The sequence below is a fragment of the Lissotriton helveticus genome, chromosome 1_1 (genome assembly GCF_964261635.1).
Source record: "Lissotriton helveticus chromosome 1_1, aLisHel1.1, whole genome shotgun sequence".
NCBI classification, from domain to species: domain Eukaryota; kingdom Metazoa; phylum Chordata; class Amphibia; order Caudata; family Salamandridae; genus Lissotriton; species Lissotriton helveticus.
The window spans coordinates 1375552516-1375573057 of NC_136057.1; the positions used below are offsets into that span (position 1 = coordinate 1375552516).

Below are 20542 nucleotides of genomic sequence, written 5' to 3' on the forward strand. Positions count from 1 at the left end.
TGAGATTGAAGTTATGGCAATTTGGAACAATGAAGTTGGCGAAATATCTGGTTGTAGTCAACCACCAAAGTGTGAAGTTTCAATCAACGGATGCAATATGGTCTTGTGGGCGGACTCGTGTTCTCTGTTTACTATAATTGACAAACCTATGTGGGAATCTTGTAAAACTTGTGATCTTGCTCAATCTGATGCGACACCTGTTGGGTATTGCGGTTACAAATTACCTGTCATTGGATGTTTTGTGGGTGATATAAATTACAAAGACAGGGTTACACATGGCATGATATATGTGGTTGAAAGGGGCAGAGCCTTATTAGGCTGGAAGGAACAAAAGAATTTAGGAATAATATTAGACCCAAATCATCCAAACCAGGTCCTTCTAACTCAAACCGATATAGGATCAAAATGGCGTGAAAAGTTTCCCGATTTGTTTAGTTCTAAATTAGGGTGTTTAAAAAGGTTTGAACATCGTATTATTCTAAACCCCGACTGTATTCCGATTGTACATAAAGTACGCAACGTTCCAATAGTATTAAGGTCACAATTAAAGTCTGAATTGGATAGACTTTGTGAACAAAACATTATTGAACCCATAGAAGCTTCTGATTGGCTTAGTCCAGTGGTTTTGGCACGGAAACCCAATGGAAAGTTACGCATGTGCATTGATCTGAGAGACTTAAACAAGAACATTTGGGTGGACCGCCATCCTTTACCCCTGATCAATGAAATGATTTTGTCAATTAAAGATGCAATGTATTTTTCATCCATTGATCTGTCAAACGCATATCACCAGATAAAATTACATCCGGAGTCCCGCCATTTGACATCTTTTATAACTCCAGAGGGTGCGTTCCAATTTTTGAGGATGCCGTTCGGGTTATCTTCAGCATCCGCTGTGTTTCAGAGAATCATGGGCAAGAGTCTTGATGGCATTTCAAATATGTTAGTATTTCAGGATGATGTTCTGGTATGGGGTAAAAGTAAAACAGATCACGATAATGTGTTGAATGAAGTGTTATCCAAATTACAATTAGCTGGTTTAACTGTTGCAGCTGAAAAATGCAAGTTTGCCACAAATGAAAGTGAGTATCTTGGCCACACCTTGTCAGCAGATGGCGTTAAACCAAAGACAAATTTGTTGGATGCCATTAAAAATGCTCCTCCACCTTCGGACAAAGAACAGTTAGGTTCTTTTCTAGGGTTGGCGGAGTATTACTCTAAATTTGTATCTCATTTTGCATCAAAAGTGTTTTGTTTAAGATTATTAATGAAGAAAGGTGCACATTTTGTATGGAGTTCTGAATGTCAAACGGTTTTTGAGAATATAAAAAGGGACATCATCAATGCAGTAACTCTCAAACCATTTGACCCAAACAGTAAATCAATTATTGTAGTAGATGCTAGTGCCTATGGGTTGGGAGCAGTATTGATGCAAAAGAAAGATAAATGTGAATGAGCAATAGCTTTTGCTTCTAGAACTTTGAGAGGAGCGGAATCATCATATTCTGTCATAGAAAAGGAAGCATTAGCTTGTTTTTGGGGAGTTAATTGTTTCAGGACTTATGTATGGGGTATTAATTTTGAATTAAGAACTGATCATAAACCTCTAGTGGATATATTTTCAACCAAAGGTGCAGGTAGAGCAACTCCCAGAATTGCGAAATGGATTTATAAACTACAAGAGTACGATTTTCTGATTACATATGTACCCGGTATCAAAAATGTCAATGCAGATTGTTTATCTCGTCTTCCCGTCAAGGAGGATATGACAACGGTTAATATTATGGATGAGGAATGGTCTGTAGCTACGGTGGATGAAGCTTGCAATGGAGCCATTGGTCTAGAGGATTGGAAGCAAGCTGTAAAGGATGATTTGGTTTTACAAAATGTTATTTCACGTTTGTCAAAAGACAGTAATCGTTGTTCTTGGAGTGACAAAGAACTATCTGAATATAAAATGGTATAGTCCGAGTTGTCATATGATCCTATTATGGGAATTGCGAGGAGAGCGGATACATTTATTGTGCCATTGAGTTTACGTTTAAGATTGTTGGAACTTATGCATGGAGGACATTCGGGTATGTCTGGCATGAAAAGAAGGTGTAGATGTGATTTCTGGTGGCCAGGCATGGACAAAGATGTAGAAAGATGTGTTAGGAACTGTGTGGCATGCACTTGTAGTGATAAATCCCATTTATCACAAGAATCTTTCATATCTCCTGTTTCTTTACCAGACAAGCCTTGGCAAAAGTTAGCCATAGACATATGTAGTCCATTAAGTGTAGGTAATATTTCAGGAAAATGTGCTATTGTATTGATGGATTATCATAGTAAATGGCCTGAAGTTGCTTTTGTTAAGGAAATTAAGACTTCTAATATAATTTCCTTTTGTGAGGATTTGTTTCACAGAGAAGGTTTTCCGGAGTCTATCACCACTGATAATGGTCCACAATTTGTATAAGGAGAATTTCATGATTATTTACGTTTGCATAACATAAGGCATATTACTACTGCTGTGTATTGTCCAAGAGAAAATGGAATGGTGGAGAGATTCAACAGGGTGTTGAAAGATTGTATTCAATTAGCTGTGGTGGAGGGTATGGATTGTAAAATAGCAGTCAAGAAAATGATTTGGCGTTATCGAAATACTCCACATTCTGCAACTTTAGTAACACCATTTGTTCTCCTTAAAGGTCGTACTGCATGTAGTAAAGTGACTCCTGCTTGGATGCACAATACATTTTCACAATCTGTATAAAAAAAAATCTGATTGATAGAGCAAATGAATATCAAAAAAAATACTTCAGCAGACATAATACCAAGATTAAGAAGCAGGTACAAGATTTTAATGTGGGTGATTGGGTGAGAACTTCACATTTTGGACCATCAAAGGATGGTTCTTCCAAATGGTCTAAACCAAAGAAAATTTTGAATGTAATAGGAAATTGTGTATTATTGGATGATGGACGCAAATGGAATTTCAACAAAATAACATTGTGCAATGATTTGGAACGCGACATCTGGTTAGAGAATGATGGAAATCCTAGCCTTTCTAAAAATGGTGATGTTGGAGTTTTTGAGAGTGTGCAACCAAGGCCTAACTTGGTTTCTCCAAAATCATCATTTAGCACAACAGATCCAAACATGTTGAGTTCCAGAAGACCAAAATCATCATTTAGCACAACAGTTCCAAACATGTTGAGTACCAGAAGACTATCTGGACGGATTATAGTAAAACCTGTCAAGCTAAAAGATTACATTCAGTATTCTTAACTTTGTTGTTTCATTATATTATTTCCTTTCATTATATAATTTTGTATATTGTTTTCTGTTACTTTGTTTTTTGTTTATTTTTTTGGAAAAGGAGATGTGTTACATCCACATGTGTATATTTAATTGTGTTTGTATGATGTATTCAGGGTTCTAATGGAATACTAGGGGTAAACGTTCTTGTCTTGAGAGCATTGAGAAAGGGGGATTCCTGTGAGCAGCAGCTCTGCTGTGTCTTGGGTGTTTTATGGTAATAAACTTAATTTATGAATCATTTTTGTGAAGACTTCCACTTTGTAAAAGGGGTGCCCTCTCAGTCAGCATTATCAATCAGTGGAAAAATCCCACGACCACAAAAACGGGTCCTGCTTTAGGATATTATCAGACAATCGGGCCATGGCCTACGGCATTCGAATCGTTTGATATATTAATCACTTCAGCAAACTGAATAACTGATACCTCAATTTTAATAGGTTCTAAAGGCAAAGAATTAGTCATCGGTATAATATTCTGGGTATTATTATACAAAGTGACAATATGAGTAGCCAAATAATTACCCAAAGTATTATATGGCCTCGTACTATTCTCGTCCAACAGCCTGTTAGAAACTAAAGTCAGAATCTTCTCAAAACAGAGGACTAGGCTGCACATTATGTTATTATGTTGGTGTTTTTTAAAAGGACAAGGCTTACTCCACAGAGGCATCCTGGCGCTACGTAAGGGAAACAGGAAGGGACATTAACAGTGGAGATAACAGGCGAGAGTTCACTGCGCAAATAGGAAGGGTTTCGTTTTTTTCCCTAAGGGCCACAGGAGAGGAAATGGATCTGACAGGAAATGGGAGGGCACTGAAAGGCTTAGATGCAATAAAAGAAAATGCTCGGCCTCCTAGGTGGGACTTCTTAATTCTAGTCACAAGTAAGTGACATTGTTTCCCATTGCCTAACACGCCACACGGTTTTTAAATGTAATTATTAAGATACTGTTTCTGACTCTTAAAGTATAAAGAGCCGGTGAGAGTCTACCTGGTAATCCCTAAAGTTGTCTCAGTTAATGTCTCACATGAGAAGGTTCCTCCCATACTTCGTTATCACATCAGTCATGGAGATGGGGTGGGGGGTGGGGGAGTGTGACCATTCAGACTATGCCAGGCCCCCAAAGCTTTAAGAATGGCTACTGAAGTAATAAACTGTTGTTCTGCTCAACTCTAAATTAGACAAATAGTGCCACCAAGTCATGGGCTATCATAAGTGCTGGTGCTGGGCACTGAAAACCACCAGCTAAAATTAAACACCGTCTATAGGCTAGGTGATTACTTCTGATGCTGCATTTGGATATCAACTGTTGAGCTCAGTTGCCATATAATGCCTTGTCTTTCTTTATCTCTTCATTCAATGGATTCTCGTGTATCATCACCAGTAGCAGCTGCTACGGGGCTGTGGTGGTGGTGGGGGTGGGGGGTATTAAAAAAAAGAAAAGCCGCTGCCTCTCCCCCATCTGACGCAGGAAACAGAATGCAGACAGACTCCCCATGCCAATCACGAAGCTGCGGTCACCAGCTTGACATCAGCGTTGTGATTGGTCTGAGCGCCATGGTTCGGCGCTCAGACAGGGACTAAGAGCCTGTGCATGTTATCCGCCCAGGCTGTACAAAACAGCCGGGAGGAGAACATGCTAAGTGTGCATGACTATTTAGCCAGGCCAAACCATCATATCCACTAAGAAAGTGTCCACAACTCCTACCCCTGCTCTTTGGGCCGCTGAGCCCAGCCCTAAACAGAGCCAATTTAGAAACATCATAACACAGTGTTATTATCAATTTATTTTTCCTGTGCGGCGACACCGCCGCTGAGCATCAATCTCCTTGTCTGTGTGTTGAATCAATGCCATCTTTACTGCTTGTTAAGGAATGGCATGAGTAAGAGGAATAAACTAGTAATGTTATGATTACTTATGTGGTAATCTTTATTACACAGAGTCCTCTCCCTTGTGCCCACACCTACACCAAGTCCTCATAGAGGAGGGCATTGGTGTGGGTTTCTTGCTTGGCATTAACAGGAAGGACTTAGTTGGTGTAACCCTCTTATTTCTCCTCAGAAGAGCTAGGGGGAGGTGTTTCATTGTGTTTGTATGTTACACCCATTAGACATCACTCATTCTAAAACCAGGAATATTATGTTGTTAGATTTATGTACACATGTATATTTTTACTTTTATTAATTAACGGAAAAGATGCTACTGTAATAACATACCCTCCCTGCAGTCAAGACTCGAAAAATTCTGCAGAGAAACTTGAAGTTGTTTAAAAGAAAGATTTGTTAGAATGAGAGTGTAGAGGTGTCTAGGGTGCCAGACCCTCCTCATTGACAAGTACTGGGACAAGCAAGAGTGGACCTCAGTGTATTAAAGATTACTGGTAAGTAATCTGAGCATTTACAGCAAACTCTCTATAGGCTAAAATTCCCCCCGCGGGTGACCCCCCCAAAATTCCCCCCGCGCATGACCCCCCCAAAATTCCCCCCGCGCGTGACCCCCGAAAATCCCCCCCACCGCGCGATCCCCCAAAAATTCCCCCACCGCGCGACCACCCCAAAAATCCCCCCCACCGCGTGCCCCCCCCTAAAACATCCCCCCCACCGCGCGACCCCCCCCACAAAATCCCCCCCGCGCGACCCCCCCCAAAAAAATAATCCCCCCGCGCGACCCCCCCCCCCCAAAAATAATCCCCCCCCCCCGTGCACGACCCCCCCCCCCCCAAAAAAAAATCCACACAATAACCCCCCTGGGAAAATCCCCCCTGCGCGCCCCCCTGAAAATCCCCCCGCGTGACCCCCCCAAATCCCCCCTCCACCCCCGCAATCCCCCCAACCCCCCTCTCCCTTCACAATCATTGCCGTTAGTATTCAGATATTGCTCACAAAGAAGAACAAGAGTTACTTACCTGTAAACTGTGGTTCTCCAGTATTGGTGTCTTTCATAGATTCACATGCTTGAATAATTCCCCGTCATCGAAGTGGGAGTCCCACGGTACATAAAATAGGAGTAAGAAACATATATACATACAAAAAAAAAAATATATATATACCTAAATATAGATATCAAATAATATACATATTGAAATGTAAAATTTTGAAGTACCATAGAACAGCATTGGCCCATAGAAAGCAATGAGGGAGAGCTCACTTTAGTAACATATCCAGGTCATTATAATAGTCCATATTCCAGCCAATCAGTCTGTAGCACCCTCTAGAACCTTCTCCTCAGAAGTTCAAGCCCTCAGATTTTTGTAGCACAAGAGTGCATGAGGAGAAGAGAGCCTCTGAGGGGAGGAAGGGTGGGTCGCATGTGAATCTATGAAAGACACCAATACTGGAGAACCACAGTTTACAGGTAAGTAACTCTTGTTCTTCTCCAGTATTAGGGTGTCTTTCATAGATTCACATGCTTGAAAAAGGATAGAAAGCAGTAAGCCAACATAAATAGAGTCATAAAAGGCAATAAAGAAAAAATGAATCATATAAATACACATATTAACATTGCATATTTGCACAAGAAAAACCTTTTATGACAGGAGGCGGGAAGCAACAGAGGCTCACCTTCATTTGAAGAGATTTTGTAGAACCGCTTGACCCACAGCAGTGTCCGCAGCGTTAGCTGTCTCCAGACAGTAGTGCCTCGTGAACGTGTGCCTGCTGGACCACGTTGCCGCCCTGCAGATCTGATGTAGAGGTACTCCAGCAAACAGGGCGGTAGAGGATGCAACTGCTCTCGTCGAGTGTGTGCGCACCGGAGCAGAAATAGGCTTGCCATCTCGTTGATGGCAGAAGGAGATGGCAGAAGAAATCCAGCAAGTGATGGTCTGTTTAGTGACCGGATGTCCCTTGCGCATCCGCCCATAGGCCACAAAGAGTTGGTCGGACCTTCGAAAGACAGCAGTGCGGTGGATGTAGAATTTGAGACATCGCTTCAGGTCAAGGGAATGAAGAGTACGCTCAGCGGGAGACTGAGGGTTAGGGAAAAAAGTCTTGAGAATGACAGGTTCGTTAAGGTGGAAGTCAGATGGAACCTTTGGTATAAACTTAGAGTTTGTACGAAGTACAACAGCGTCTTTTGAGAATTGAAGAAAAGGTGGCTGAATGGTGAAAGCCTGGATGTCGCTGACTCGCCTGGAGGATGTACGTGCGAGGAGGAGGGAAACTTTCCAAGTAAGGAATTGCAAATTCGCTAAGTGGATTGGTTCGAATGGAGGCGAGAAGCTGGGCTAAAACAAGATTCAGACGCCAAGCAGGTGGAGGATGCCGGATAGGTGGAAACATCCGGAACAGACCTTTAAAGAACTGGCGAATGATCCAAGAGGAGTACAGAGATGTGGAACCATCATGGCAAAAGCGGGAAAGTGTGGCCAGGAAAACTTTGAGAGGGGAAGGTGAAAGTCCCGACCTTGCCAAAAGGAGGAAGAAAGGCAGTATTTGCTCAGAGGTGGCGAGCATAGGATCAATGTTTTCCGAGTGGCACCAAACACAAAACCGTTTCCATTTCAATTTATAGTTTTAATGGTTGAAGGAGCACGTGCATGAGCAAAGACTTCTCTACAGTCAGGAGCAATATTTAGATGGGCGAACTCATGGTGCTCAGGGTCCAAGCATGAAGCTGGAGAGATGCCGGGTCTGGATGGCAGATCTGTCCGTGGTTCATGGTGAGAAGGTGAGGCAGGGGGCAAAGAGGGATCGGATCGCACTGGGAAAGAAGAAGATCCTTGAACCATGATTGACACGGCCACTTGGGCGCAATCATCAGGATGCAACATGGTTGTGCCCTCATTCTGTGTAGGAGACGAGGAACAAGGGGGATCGGCGGAAAAGCGTATGTGAATTCTTTCGACCAGTTGATCGAAAATGCATTCCCCCTCGATCCTATGTGGGGATGCCAACTTGCATAGCGAAGGCATTTGCGATTGAGTGGTGTCGCAAATAGATCCAGGTCCGGTTGGCCCCACATGCGAAAGACATAGTCCAGAGATGGCTGATGAAGTTTCCACTCGTCGTTGACCGTGGCAGATCTGCTGAGAGAGTCTGCATGGGCGTTGGAGATGCCCGGTGCGTGAACTGCAGTCAAATGGACTCGATGCTGTATCACCCATTTCCAGATCTGCTGTGCCTGTCTGGAGAGCAGAAGAGATTTCGTACCCCCTTGCTTGTTGAGGTAGTGCATACTGGTGGTGTTGTCCGTACGCACCGACAGAGACTCTCCTTCCACCAGCAGACGGAAGGACTTCAGGGCGAGAAAGATGGCCAAGAGCTCCAGGCGATTGATGTGTCACCTGCGTTGGTCCGGAGTCCATTTGCCGTTAACTGACAACCCTTCGAGGTGTGCGCCCCAACCCTCTAAGGAAGCATCCGTTGTAAGGGTAAGCATGGGAGTGGACTCTTGATACATGCGCCCTGTTGCGATGTTGGGAGGGTGAGCCCACCATTTCAACATTCCCTGAAGTCGAGGTGTCAGTGAGACCTTGTCGTTGAATGTGCCTGAGACTTGCCGCCACTGTTTGTCCAATTCTTCTTGGATTACTCTCATGTGTAACCTGCAGTTGGGGATCAATGGTATGCAGGACGACGTCTTGCCTAGAAAGGATTTCAATTTGCAAACAGAAGCAGACTTTTTTGAGCGTAGAAGAGCCACCATTTTGGAAATGCGAGCTTGGCGCTCCAGTGAAACAAACACCATTGCTAGGTTCGTGTCTATTAATGCTCCCAGAAAAACTATTTTCTGTGCTAGAAGGACATGCGATTTTTCGTAGTTGATTGAAAGACCCAAGTTCTTGAAGACTGACAGGCAAGTCTGAGTGTGTTGTTGTGCTGCGAGAAAGGTTGGGGCCTTTATCAGGCAATCGTCTAAGTAGGGGTAAATTTGTATGCCCTGTAGGCGTAAATAAGCCGCTACCGGAGCCATGATCTTTGTGAAGACCCTCGGAGCGGAACAAAGGCCGAAATGCAGAACCTTGAATTGGAAGTGTTTCGTCCCTACTTTGAAACGCATGTACTTTCTGTGTCTATAATGGATTGGCACATGAAAGTAGGCATCTTGGAGGTCGATTGTGGAGAGGAACTCCGCGGGGTTTAGGAACTGTTGGGACTTGATGTACTTGTTGAGGGCTCGGATGTCTAATATAGGGAGCCACTCTCCCGATTTCTTTTTGATGAGAAAAAATCTGGAGTAAAAGCCCGTCCCTTGTTGTAATCGAGGAACCACTTCGACTGCTCCTTTTTGAATCATGACTGCAACTTGTGCAAACAGTTCCTTCAAGTGTGCTGGAGGGGGACCAATTGGAGGGTGGGTGGGAGGAATTTTGAGAAATTCTAGGGCATGGCCTCTTGAAATCACATCCAAGACCCAGCGATCGGAAGTTTTTTGTGACCAATTGCAAAAGTTTCGGTAGATTCCACCTCCAATCTGCAGAGCAGGAAAACACTTTGGGGCTCATTAGGATGACGGGCGGACTTTGTCCGCCCGCCATAAGGGCGGGGGTCCCGTGGGGGGTATTAGGATGTGCCCGCCACAGTGGCGGGCACATTCTGCATTTTTAGCATTGTGGCGGGCGGTGCCCTCTGCACCGCCTGCCACAATGCTCTAAATGCATTGGTGCATTTGCATAAACAAAGCGGCAGGCACCGCGCGGTGCCTGTTGCTTTGTTCATGCAAATGAAGGGGGGTACCACAGGTACCCCCCGTGTGCACCCCCACCTCTCCTTCACTCTGGGGGACCGCAGGGGGCCCCCAGAGTGAAGACCGCATGCCTTTCCGTGGCGGCATCGCCGCCGCGGAAAGGCACCTAGAGACGCCCTTCATAATATGGCTGACGGTGTCTATTAGACACCGCCACCATATTAAACCTTTTCCGCCGCGGTCGCAAGGCGACCGGGGCGCAAAAGCGGCGGATGGTCTTAACGTCTGCCGAGGTCCCCCCCGCCATCCTAATACGGTGGGGGGAATCTAGGTGCGGATGGCGGGCGGATTGCCTCCGCCAGGCTGGCGGTGGCTACCGCCAGCCTGGCAGGGGCAATCCGCCCGCCATCCTAATGGGCCCCTTTGTGTTTAGAAAGTCATTGTTTTTTGGAAGAGTTTCCTCCTCTGTAGGAGGATCTTCTCCTGTATGGTCTGGAATCGGTCTGTCTAGACTGAAGCTGGGTGGAGTAACGCTGTCTGTTGTCACTGTAGGAATGGTACTGGGAGGAGCCTCGAAAATTGGAGGATGTGCCCCTGCCACGAGCTCCACGAAATGGTTGTTTCCGGTATTGGAGAGATCTTAGGGCGCAAGCAGTGTCCATATCCTTTTTGATGGACTCCAAGGCGTCGTCCACATGCTTGCCAAAGAGGGACTCTCCATCGAAGGGCAAGTCGAGTATTTTTGCTTGCACCTCCGGCAGAAAGGACGTAGCCGTAAACCAGCCCTGCCTTCTTAAGACTGCAGCGCCTGCTAGTTGTCTGAAGCCTGTCGAGGAAATATAGATTGGCAGTCTATAATTTCCGAAGAAATTCTTTCACCCTCTTGCAGGATCTTTTGTGCCTCTGCCCTCGAGGAGTCAAGAATCAGGTCGACCAAAGCAGCGATTTCTGACCACATTTGTCGGTCATAACGGCCGAGGATGGCTAAAGAATTTGCCGCCCTTAACGTTGCAGCCATCGTGGAGAACTTTTTGCCAATGGTGTCTAAGAGCCAACCTTCCTGGTCCGGCGGTGATGTTAAAGGAGAAGCCAGATTACGTGATCTCTTTTGGGCAGCCTGCGTAATGACAGAGTCCGGCTTAGGTTGAAAAAACAAGGCAGGCAGGCGAATCTTCAGGCACCTTATACTTTTTGTCAATGCATGGGAGTACAGCCGGAACTGAATTGGGCCATTCCATGAGTTTGAGTCCTTCTGTCCAAATGAAATCTATGATTGGAATGGTATGCACTTGTTTCAGAGGCTGATCTTTAAAACCATAAAGAAAACAGTCCTCTTGCCTGACGACCATAGGCAAGTGGAAACGCTTGGCTGCTCTTGCCATCAAAAGGTGAAAACCCCCAATATCCACTGGAGGAGATGGCAGAGGAGAAGCAGGAGGAGGGGACGGAGTCTGAGCCTGGTAATTGTCCCTATCCGCTAGGGCAGCGTCATCATCCTGGTCTGTATCATTAGGATGGTCAGCATCATGAATATCAGGGTACTGTGGAACTGGTGACCGGGCCGGTGTGACCTGAAGGGACGCCTGTATTGAAGGAGGCGGTGGAGAGGCCTGCGAAGAAGGCGGGAACCGACGATTATAATCATCCAGCATGTGTTGAAGATTGGAGATCAAAGACAGTGGTAACTGCGCCATAGGAACATCATGACCATCCTCAAGGTTGTTATCTGGAACTGAGATGTGCAACTCCCGTTCATCATCGTCATCATACTCTTGGCATTTGATATGTAGCTCCGACGGGCTACTGGCAGCACGAAAGGTGTCATCTGCATATGAGTCATTTGAATTGCCCTCGTCGTCAGACGCAAATAGTTGAGCCGGTGGACCTGAGCGAGATTGTAAAGGGCTCAAAACCAGTGGAGCAGAAAGCTTAACAGTAGTAGCCGTCACCACCGTGAAGGCGGTTGCAGTCGCCAGAGAATATTGAGCCGTCGACGGTCCCGTCGACGAGCCCGTCGTCGGAGTCGTCATCGAGGGCTTCGGTGATGATGTTCCTGGCGCCGACAAAGCTGTTTTGATTTCCGTCTTTTCCTCGTCTTCGTCGGCGCCAGTGTCCTCGTCAAAGACGAGGAAAAGACGGATGGTGCTGCCGTTGACGAAATCTTCAGCGTCGACGGAGTCATCATAGACAAAGCTGTTGTCGATGAGGTATTGGCCGTCGACGAGACCACAGTCGACGGAAGAGGTTGCGTCGACGCGACGTGACGCGTCGACGAAGTCTTCGTCGACGAATGCCGCTTAGGAAGGTTCGTCGACAAGACGGCTTTCTTCGCCGTCGACGAGATCTTAACAATGGACGAGATAGGCCGGACCTCCTGGGCCATCGTCGATGAAGTAGTCGTCGTCGTCGACTGAGTGCTGGTCGTCGTCGAACTAAGTAGAACGTCGACGGATTTCGTCATCGTCGACGGGTGCGACGACGGGCTCGCCGAGGAGCTGGAACTCGTTTTGGAGGACGAGGGCACAGTGTGGATCTGCGACACCAGAGAACTAGGTCCCGCAGGCGTAGAGGCCGGCAGATCCCATGGGGAGACTGACTTCGGAGCGTCCACAAGCTTCTTCTTTTTAAGAAAAGAAGGAATCTTAGTCTCAGACCCACGCTTCAGAGAGGTCTTAGATTGGCGAGAAGACACACTCTCTATATCAGACACAGGGTTGTCTGAGGTCTTCAACCTCTGTAGCCACAGAAGGAGACGGGCCTCTCTATCTTTTAAGGTCTTTGATGAAAATGTCCTACAAATTTTGCAACTCCTCACCTCATGGTCCGGGTACAAGCAGTAGATGCATTTTTTATGAGGGTCCTCAGAGAAAAGACGAAGTTTCCCACAGACAGAACAGGGCCTGAATAAAGACTTTTTTGTAGAAGACATGATCTTGAAGTTCTGAAGGTTTGAAGTTGAAGAAAACTGAGCAGAACTCAGGGAGACTCCCTTCGCACGACATGCGGCAGAAAATTTGAGGGCTTCAGCTTCTGAGTAGAAGGTTCTAGAGGGTGCTACAGCCTGATTGGCTGGAATGTGGACTATTATACTGACCTGGATATCTTACTAAAGTGCTTTCTATGGGCCAATGCTGTTCTATGGTACTTCCGAATTCTACTTTTTAATATGTATATTATTTGATACCTATATTTAAGTATATATATATATATATATATATATATATATATATATATATATATATATATATATATATATATATATGTCCAAAATATCCGCAAAGTGAGTGTCTTGCGCTCTCAGGCAAAAAGGCAGAGGGGATCCCAAGTATCAAGAAAGCAGTTTATTACACAACGCGTTTCAGCAAAGAAGCCTTGTTCACGTGTAACCTCACATAGAGAACACCAGTTTTAAATAAAGTTTTCCGTACTACAAACTAATAGTCAACATCAAGGTTGGACTAACAAAGATTAATGGCAGACATATTGGAGTGGTCAACAATAAGTGATTCTTAACTTAGTACCACAGAGAAGGTTGCCTACGTTGTTGTTCGTTGCACCTTGGCCCCAAATAAATGACAATGCATGAAAATCAATGCATGAATGCATAAACAATTAAATTAAATTAAACAAATTTAAAACATCCCTGTCAAATACATGTGGAGTCGGCATATATCATTATCAATTATCGTGTCCTTAAACAACATCATTATTTACCCGCGGTGAATTGCGAGCTGTTATCCTTTAGAAAATTATATATATCTGTGACATATTCATAGGCGATGTTATTGTAAACCACTTATTAGAAAACAATTATTGTGAATCAATTTAAGTAGCACGAAGGGCCATACAGTGAACGTGATAGGTAGGCAATAGTTCAGCAAAATTTCCTGATGTACAATTCTGGGTATATCTGTTCAAGTATATTCAGTTATAAGTTACGGTCTAGATACACTTATAGAAAATATCTATATACAAGCCCCATACTAGAATGAATCAAGGTACTCATGGTCAGATATAACAAGTAAAATACATTGTTGTGGATGACATAAATCTTTTCAAAGAGTATATATATATGCCCCATGTTACGGTGAATCGACAATGCTCTATGTCAGGTTTAGTTTATAAAATAACGTAAGGCATGGTGAAGTACCCAAAGCTAACTAGCATCATACTACATGTAAGATGTACAGAGTCCCAGGTGGTTCCCTTGGATAATTCTCATGGGGCAACACAAGTGCCATCCCAGCTGTTGATCATGTAAGTACTTGGGTATCAAATCTACCTAGTAGTATGTTAGTTCAGAATTTGCCAGTATGTCTTGTACGTGGAAAAGTCAAACCTTGGTGGTTGGTGTCTCAGAATGTGATACAACCTCGAGCAGTGATTCCTGGAGTGCAAAGGTTGGGTACGCTCGTGCAGGTGAAGTCCAGTGGTGGGCCCCCTCCTTTCCTCCTACGGAGTGAAAGAACAAAATCAAGATGTGAGTTAAAAACAATGTTACAAAAATTAAATTAAAAGAACAGATGAAAAATATAATCATTGAAAGAACATCATAATAGAAAGAACATCATACTTGGAAATGTCAGAAGAGGATATGAAGAGTCAGAACATATTTTACAGAACATATTTTTGATGTCAGCGGACAATTGCTGGATCATAGATAATCATTATTCTCTTAGATGAATTGCTAGTTCCTCATCCATGTTGAGGCCTCCCGGGAATCTGGTTTGAAACTCAATTATGAGTTTAGATTCTCGTTTTCTCAAATTCAGTACCCTATCACCCCCTCTCGGATGCCTGGGGACCTGTTCCAATATGAAGAAATTTAAATCAGCAATATTGGAATAGTGTTTTTGTTCGAAATGGCGTGCAACAGGGTATTTGGGGTCTTTGTTGGTAATGGCCCTAAGATGTTCTAGGATTCTTTTTTTGGCAGCGCAACTGGTGCTGCCAATGTACTACAGTTTGCAGGAGCATTCAATGACATATATTACAAAAGTGGTACTACAGGTAAAGAAAGAAGTCAGATTCTTGGTGATGTCATTGTATTCTACAGATCCCCTGTATTTACTATGTTTGCAGGCTTTACAATGGCCACAGGGGTAGAAGCCTATTAGACCATGTTCAGAATTATTTTTGGTATATTGGGTGATGTCATTTCTAACCACTAGGTCACGTATATTCCTGCATCTCTTGTAGGTAATAGTCGGTCGATCTGGAATACTGTTACCTAGAATGGAATCGGTTTTAAGAATCTCCCAATTTTTTGTGAGAAGTTTTTTGACTTGTTTGACCTCAGAACTGAAAGTCAAAATGAGTCTGGTGGACTCGTCATTCTCAGTCGTGTCTGATAACCGATTGTTTTCCAGCATATTTCAGCTTGTGGGCATACTACATAGTCTTCATGCATACTAAATAAATACTATATTTTAATAGTAAATGAATACCGCTGTAACCACTGGAATCACACTAAATGAAGATCTTCCATTTTGGTGAGGGTTTTTCAGTTCTACGTACTTCAACTTCATGTCTGATGCCCCTTGGTGGGATTTAACATGTTGTTGGAGACGGAGGCAGAGGGAATCACCCTGATTGAGTCCAAAGAACAGAGGTACCCCATCATGAAAAGTCCCTCTTCTTACATCTAACCCTTATGGACTAGCATTGTTTGTCTTGTGCCGTGGCCTGGGATGCCCTGTATTGCGATGGAATGGGCCACCTTACTCCAATGAGCCTTTGTTTTTTTTGTGAAGATCTGCAAATAAGACCTACGACCCCATAGAGCCTGGCAGAGACCTCGGGCACTACGTGGCTTTGACTTCCATTCAAGGGAACAAGAATCAGGAGGAATACAGCATTCGTCAGATTGACCACTACTCCTTCATCCCGGACAAACCGCTGGAGACGAGGCTGAGCATCAATCCGCGGGAGAACAGTGAGAGCCACACATACCCGTGTCTACCTCTGTGTCTGCCTGTTTGTTTCTGTGTCTGGCTGCACTTCAGTGAGAACCACCCTTACCTGTGTCTACCTTTCTGCCAGCCTGTTTGTTTCTGTGTCTGGCTGCACTGCAGTGAGAACCACCCTTACCTGTGTCTACCTTTCTGCCAGCCTGTTTGTTTCTCTGTCGGGCTGCACTGCAGTGAGAGCCACCCTTGCCCATGCCTACCTCTCTGCCTGAAAAAAGGAAAACCATAGCACACAATGCGTAATCACAAACAAGTGAGGTCCAAACAGTAAGGGCTTGCGTTAGGTAGAAAGTTTTCTTTAAGGCAGAAAAACGTAGTTTAGGTATTCTTCAGTACATTTTTGTTTTCGCAAATTCATGTTCTTCAGTGTCCAATATATTGATGACAGCCGACACGTGTTTAATCACGCAGTGACTTTTTCAAGGCTTAAATGGTATTAGGATTCCTGGCATTGGGAGAATATGGCGAACAAATCACAACAGGCGTATATTCTGTTTCAGAGCCTACACAGCTAGTGTACTGCTGTGAGCTAGTAGCCTCACAAACAACGGAACTGGTGACCAGTATGTTCCACACTACCATCAGCTGCATGAACCCACTGTGCTTTCTGGTATTTTAATCTGTGTTCTGCAGTAGGTGAACTGACCCACTGAGTTGTGTGCCTGGGTTTAGAACCAGTGACCAGCAGACCACATGTGTCACTATATTAACCATCTGCGTTGCTGTGCAAAAGTGTGAACCAGTGACCTGCAGATTACACCCCTGATACTTACCCGGAACATTACCCCTTCAACCACGTGGTGCTAGCTGATCCTAGTCTTTTCCTTGCATTCTTTCTGCTCTGTTTCTCTGTGTTCCCTTTGCTCTGTATTCACTGTTTTCTTTCATCTTAACCTTTTCATTTATTTCCGCCTCTATCTTTCTCATAGTGCCCTTTCCCCCTTCCTCTTCTCTTCTGCCCCTCTTTCTTATTTATGTATTCTTCCTCTTTGAACTCTTTTAATCTCCTTCCCGTGTTCCTGCCAATACTGGCTCTTGTCAGTGTTTTTTATGTTCTCATTCTCTGTTCTTTTCTTGCTCAGTTCTTATTTATCTTAGCGTTCTGTGCTTCCTTCTTTCCCCGACTCTTAATTTTCCTTTTTATGTTCAATGGTGATAACAGTGCTCTAAGTTGGATACAAAGAGGAGGGCGGGATCTAAAAAAGAGTAAAGAAGGGGGTTTAAGTGCACTGCTGGCTATGTTACTGACTTTTTGTGTAACGCACTTCTGTGACTTTCATGGCCTCGTAGCACTAGTAAGAGCTGCCTCTTGCTATAGCTCCATAGTACCCTCAAAATCTGGCATCTGTTAATTCTCCCGTAATATCCGTCCGTTACTCAAATTATAATTCACCTACCGTGTCCCAATCTCTGCCCTCCCGTTATTTATATCTGCCCCCACTCAAAAAAAAAAAAACTATGACAAACAGTAGAACAGACAGGAAAAAGTTGCCAACACTAAACTTTTTTTATATACATTTTAATTTTAATAAGGTCATTCAATTAGATATATTCTCATCTTAATTATTGATAAGGTAAGGTTAATAACACTTTTTTAATTATAACTTTCCAACATGCTGCACAGCAGCCACGCTGCTCCACACTATAGCTTAAATACATTAGCAAAACCAATAGCTTTAAATAAACACTTATAACGTTCCAAAGGTGAGATCTATTGGCTTTGCCAATGCTTGTTATTAGTCTGCTTCAGTGTGTTATCTCCACCATCATTTTAGTGTTGCTCTACCGTTCACTGGGTTTTTATTTTGGATCTGTCGTGGGTGCTTTGTCTCCTTGATTGCATCGCTTTATATTTATCTAGCTGTCTCCATTTCCTCAGTCTGTGTTTCTCTGCTTGCTTCAGTTATTTAATATATTATATTGTATATTATTATATTATACAAAAATGCACTTATCGCTTTATTTGTCTGTATCAAATGTTTTTCTTATCTCTGTCTCACATTCTGTTTGCCTCTTTAGATCTGTCTAGATTTACCTACGCTACGTTCGATGTCTGTTTCTTTTCCTCCATTTGCCTAGCTGCTTGTCTCGTTCTTTTTCCCATCTCTACCTGTTATTTCTCTGCTTGTCCCCGTGAGTCAGTGTCTGATTCCTAAATCCTCTTGCAGTTCGTCTCCTCCCTCCCCTGAAACTGGAGGTTGAGGCCTCTAACGTCTCTGGAGACTTCCTGCTGTCCTGGGAGACTGCCTATGATGGGAGAAGGAGTCGGCTGACCTCCGAGGACCTGGAACATGAAGTGCAGTACAAGCGGAACTGGGAAGCGTGGGAGGTAAGAGAGAAGTGCCAACAGCTGGAAGAGAGCACAGGAAGTTCAGTGGGGGGACAGTGTCGCAGCGCTGGCGCTCATCGTAAATAACACACCGAGGCAGAGGTAAGGAATGCACGTCTTTCTTTATTCCCTGCCAGCCTCACACTGGCTTACAGACTAAACTCCTCCCTGTGACTCACTTCCTTTTCCTGCTGCCTGTCCTGTCTCATACAGGAGGTCAGGCAGGGCGACACTACATCTCCCCTGTTTTGCAGAGTCTCACTTCTTCTATATCTCTTCGACCAGACGTCGAGGCTTCCTGATTAAACGTTGCGGTCGTTCTCTGTGTCTTGTCACAGGACCATGACTGTGAGGACTGTGCTGATGTGTAGTTTCCACCATCCGCATGGGGCTATGATGGTTTGGGTCGCTGTTGTCACTCTGGTTGGAAGAGTCACTTGAGAATGGGCTTGGCGTGGCATCATGGCCGCCACGTCGGTTGCATTTCCTGAAATGCGAGATGTTTCTTGTCACTTGTTTGTGGTCAGCTTTGGCTGTGACCATGGTCCCTTTCTTCTTGGTGACCTGCATGGGAATGTCGAGGTATCGACTATCTGCTTTAGATCGCTGATCACTTCGCACTATTACCCAGTCTCCTTCTTGTATGTTGGAGTCTTTGGCATGTCTACGTTGATCAGCATATGTTTTCATTTGATGTTTCCGGGTGTGATCAATATCCACAAGGGTGTCGTGATCAATGGTGACTGTCCGTTGTTGCAGACTGTCATTTAGCATGGGCAGTCTTGTCCTGGGTGTCCTTCCTAGCATTACAGTTGCTGGGCACTGGGCTGTGGTGTTGTGCGGCGTATTCCGATATGCTCTGAGTACTTCGTTTAATGTCTGCTGGACATCTCGGTGGGTCAGTTCTGCCTGCTGGATTGCTCTTTTTAGTGTCCCCATAAAACGCTCCACCATGCCATTGGCCTGTGGCCATAGCGGAGTAATTTTCTGGTGCTTGAAGTTGAGGTGGGTTGCAAAGTTCGTGAAATCATGACCGTTGAAAGGAGGTCCATTATCTGTTTTTACTCGCAGTGGGATGCCCCAAGCTGCGAATATCTCATCAAGCACTGGGATTACTGTCGTTGCTCGAGTTGATGATATCAATTGTGCAAAAGGGAAGCGGGAGTATTCATCCATGGCAACAATGATGTACTGTCCTGATTGTAGTGGGCCAAAGAAGTCGACCGCTATCTGTTGCCATACTCCGTCTGGCAGTTCTGACATTTGTAACGGTGCTGGTGGCTCTTCCTTGCTGACTACTTGGCAAGTGACGCAGTCCTTCAGAGTTGTCTCGACCATGTAGTCAAGGGTGGGGAACCAGACACGTTCTCTCAGGGCTTTCTTGGTTGCATTAATGCCTCTGTGCCCTTCATGTGCCAGGTTGATGACTCCTTGGCGTAATTTGAGAGGAATTACAATCCTCCCCCCTCTCAAAAGGAGACCATTGTCACTGATGGAGAGTTCTTCGCGCACTCGTTGGAATGCGGCTAGGTCCTGTCGGAGTTGGGCAGACTCGGAGGAGGACTGCTTCGTGTCCCTCCAGGAGTTGGAGCGAATTCGGGCCATCACTGCTTGAACAAGGGGGTCGAGTGCAGACGCCTCCTGGATGGCTTCGATAGGAACTGTGGGAGGACACGCAGCGTCAACAACAAAGTGAAGATATTCGTCAGCTACAGAGAGCGCAGAACGGGCACCCGCCAGTGGGTGTCGCGACATGAAGTCAGCTGGGTTTTCAGCTTTCCCAGGTTTATGGATGATGGAGAAGACGTAGTCTTGGAGGCGCAGGCCCCACCGCTCAATGCGTGGTGGCATTTTCGCATTGGGGTTGCCAAAGATGGTAATGAGTGCCTGATGATCCGTGATGATCGTGAAATGTTTGCCATACACGAAAAGGTGGAAGTGTTCGCAGGCCCACACCACGGCCAGGCTTTCCTTCTCCGGCTGGGAGTATGCTTTTTCTGTATCTGTCAGACTGCGACTAGCGTAGGCGATGATGTGACGCTGGTCTGAGTCTTCTCGGTATTGGGCCAGAATGGCACCCAGGCCCACGGGACTGGCATCCACAGTGATTTCAGTTGTTTTTTTTCGTGTCGAAGTACGCCAGATTGATGGCAGACCCCACGGCATGTTTGATGACAGAGAATGCATGTTGACACGCCTCCGTCCAGTCGAATGGCTGACCTTGGCGAGTGAGTTCTCGCAGAGGGTAGCTGATCGTGGCGTAGTCGCGGATGTACCTCGCGCAGTAGCTTGCCATGCCAAGGAAAGAACG

General features: G+C 45.0%; 1 protein-coding gene across 1 annotated transcript in view; it reads left to right on the forward strand.

Annotated features, from left to right (window-relative positions):
- LOC144824883 (cytokine receptor common subunit beta-like) overlaps positions 1–20542 on the forward strand; it is a 214533-nt gene that overhangs the window by 84310 nt on the left and 109681 nt on the right. The window contains exons 3-4 of the mRNA XM_078683862.1: positions 15687–15868; positions 18071–18231. Of these exons, the coding sequence (XP_078539988.1) occupies positions 15687–15868; positions 18071–18231 (343 nt within the window). The remainder of the gene's footprint in view (positions 1–15686; positions 15869–18070; positions 18232–20542) is intronic.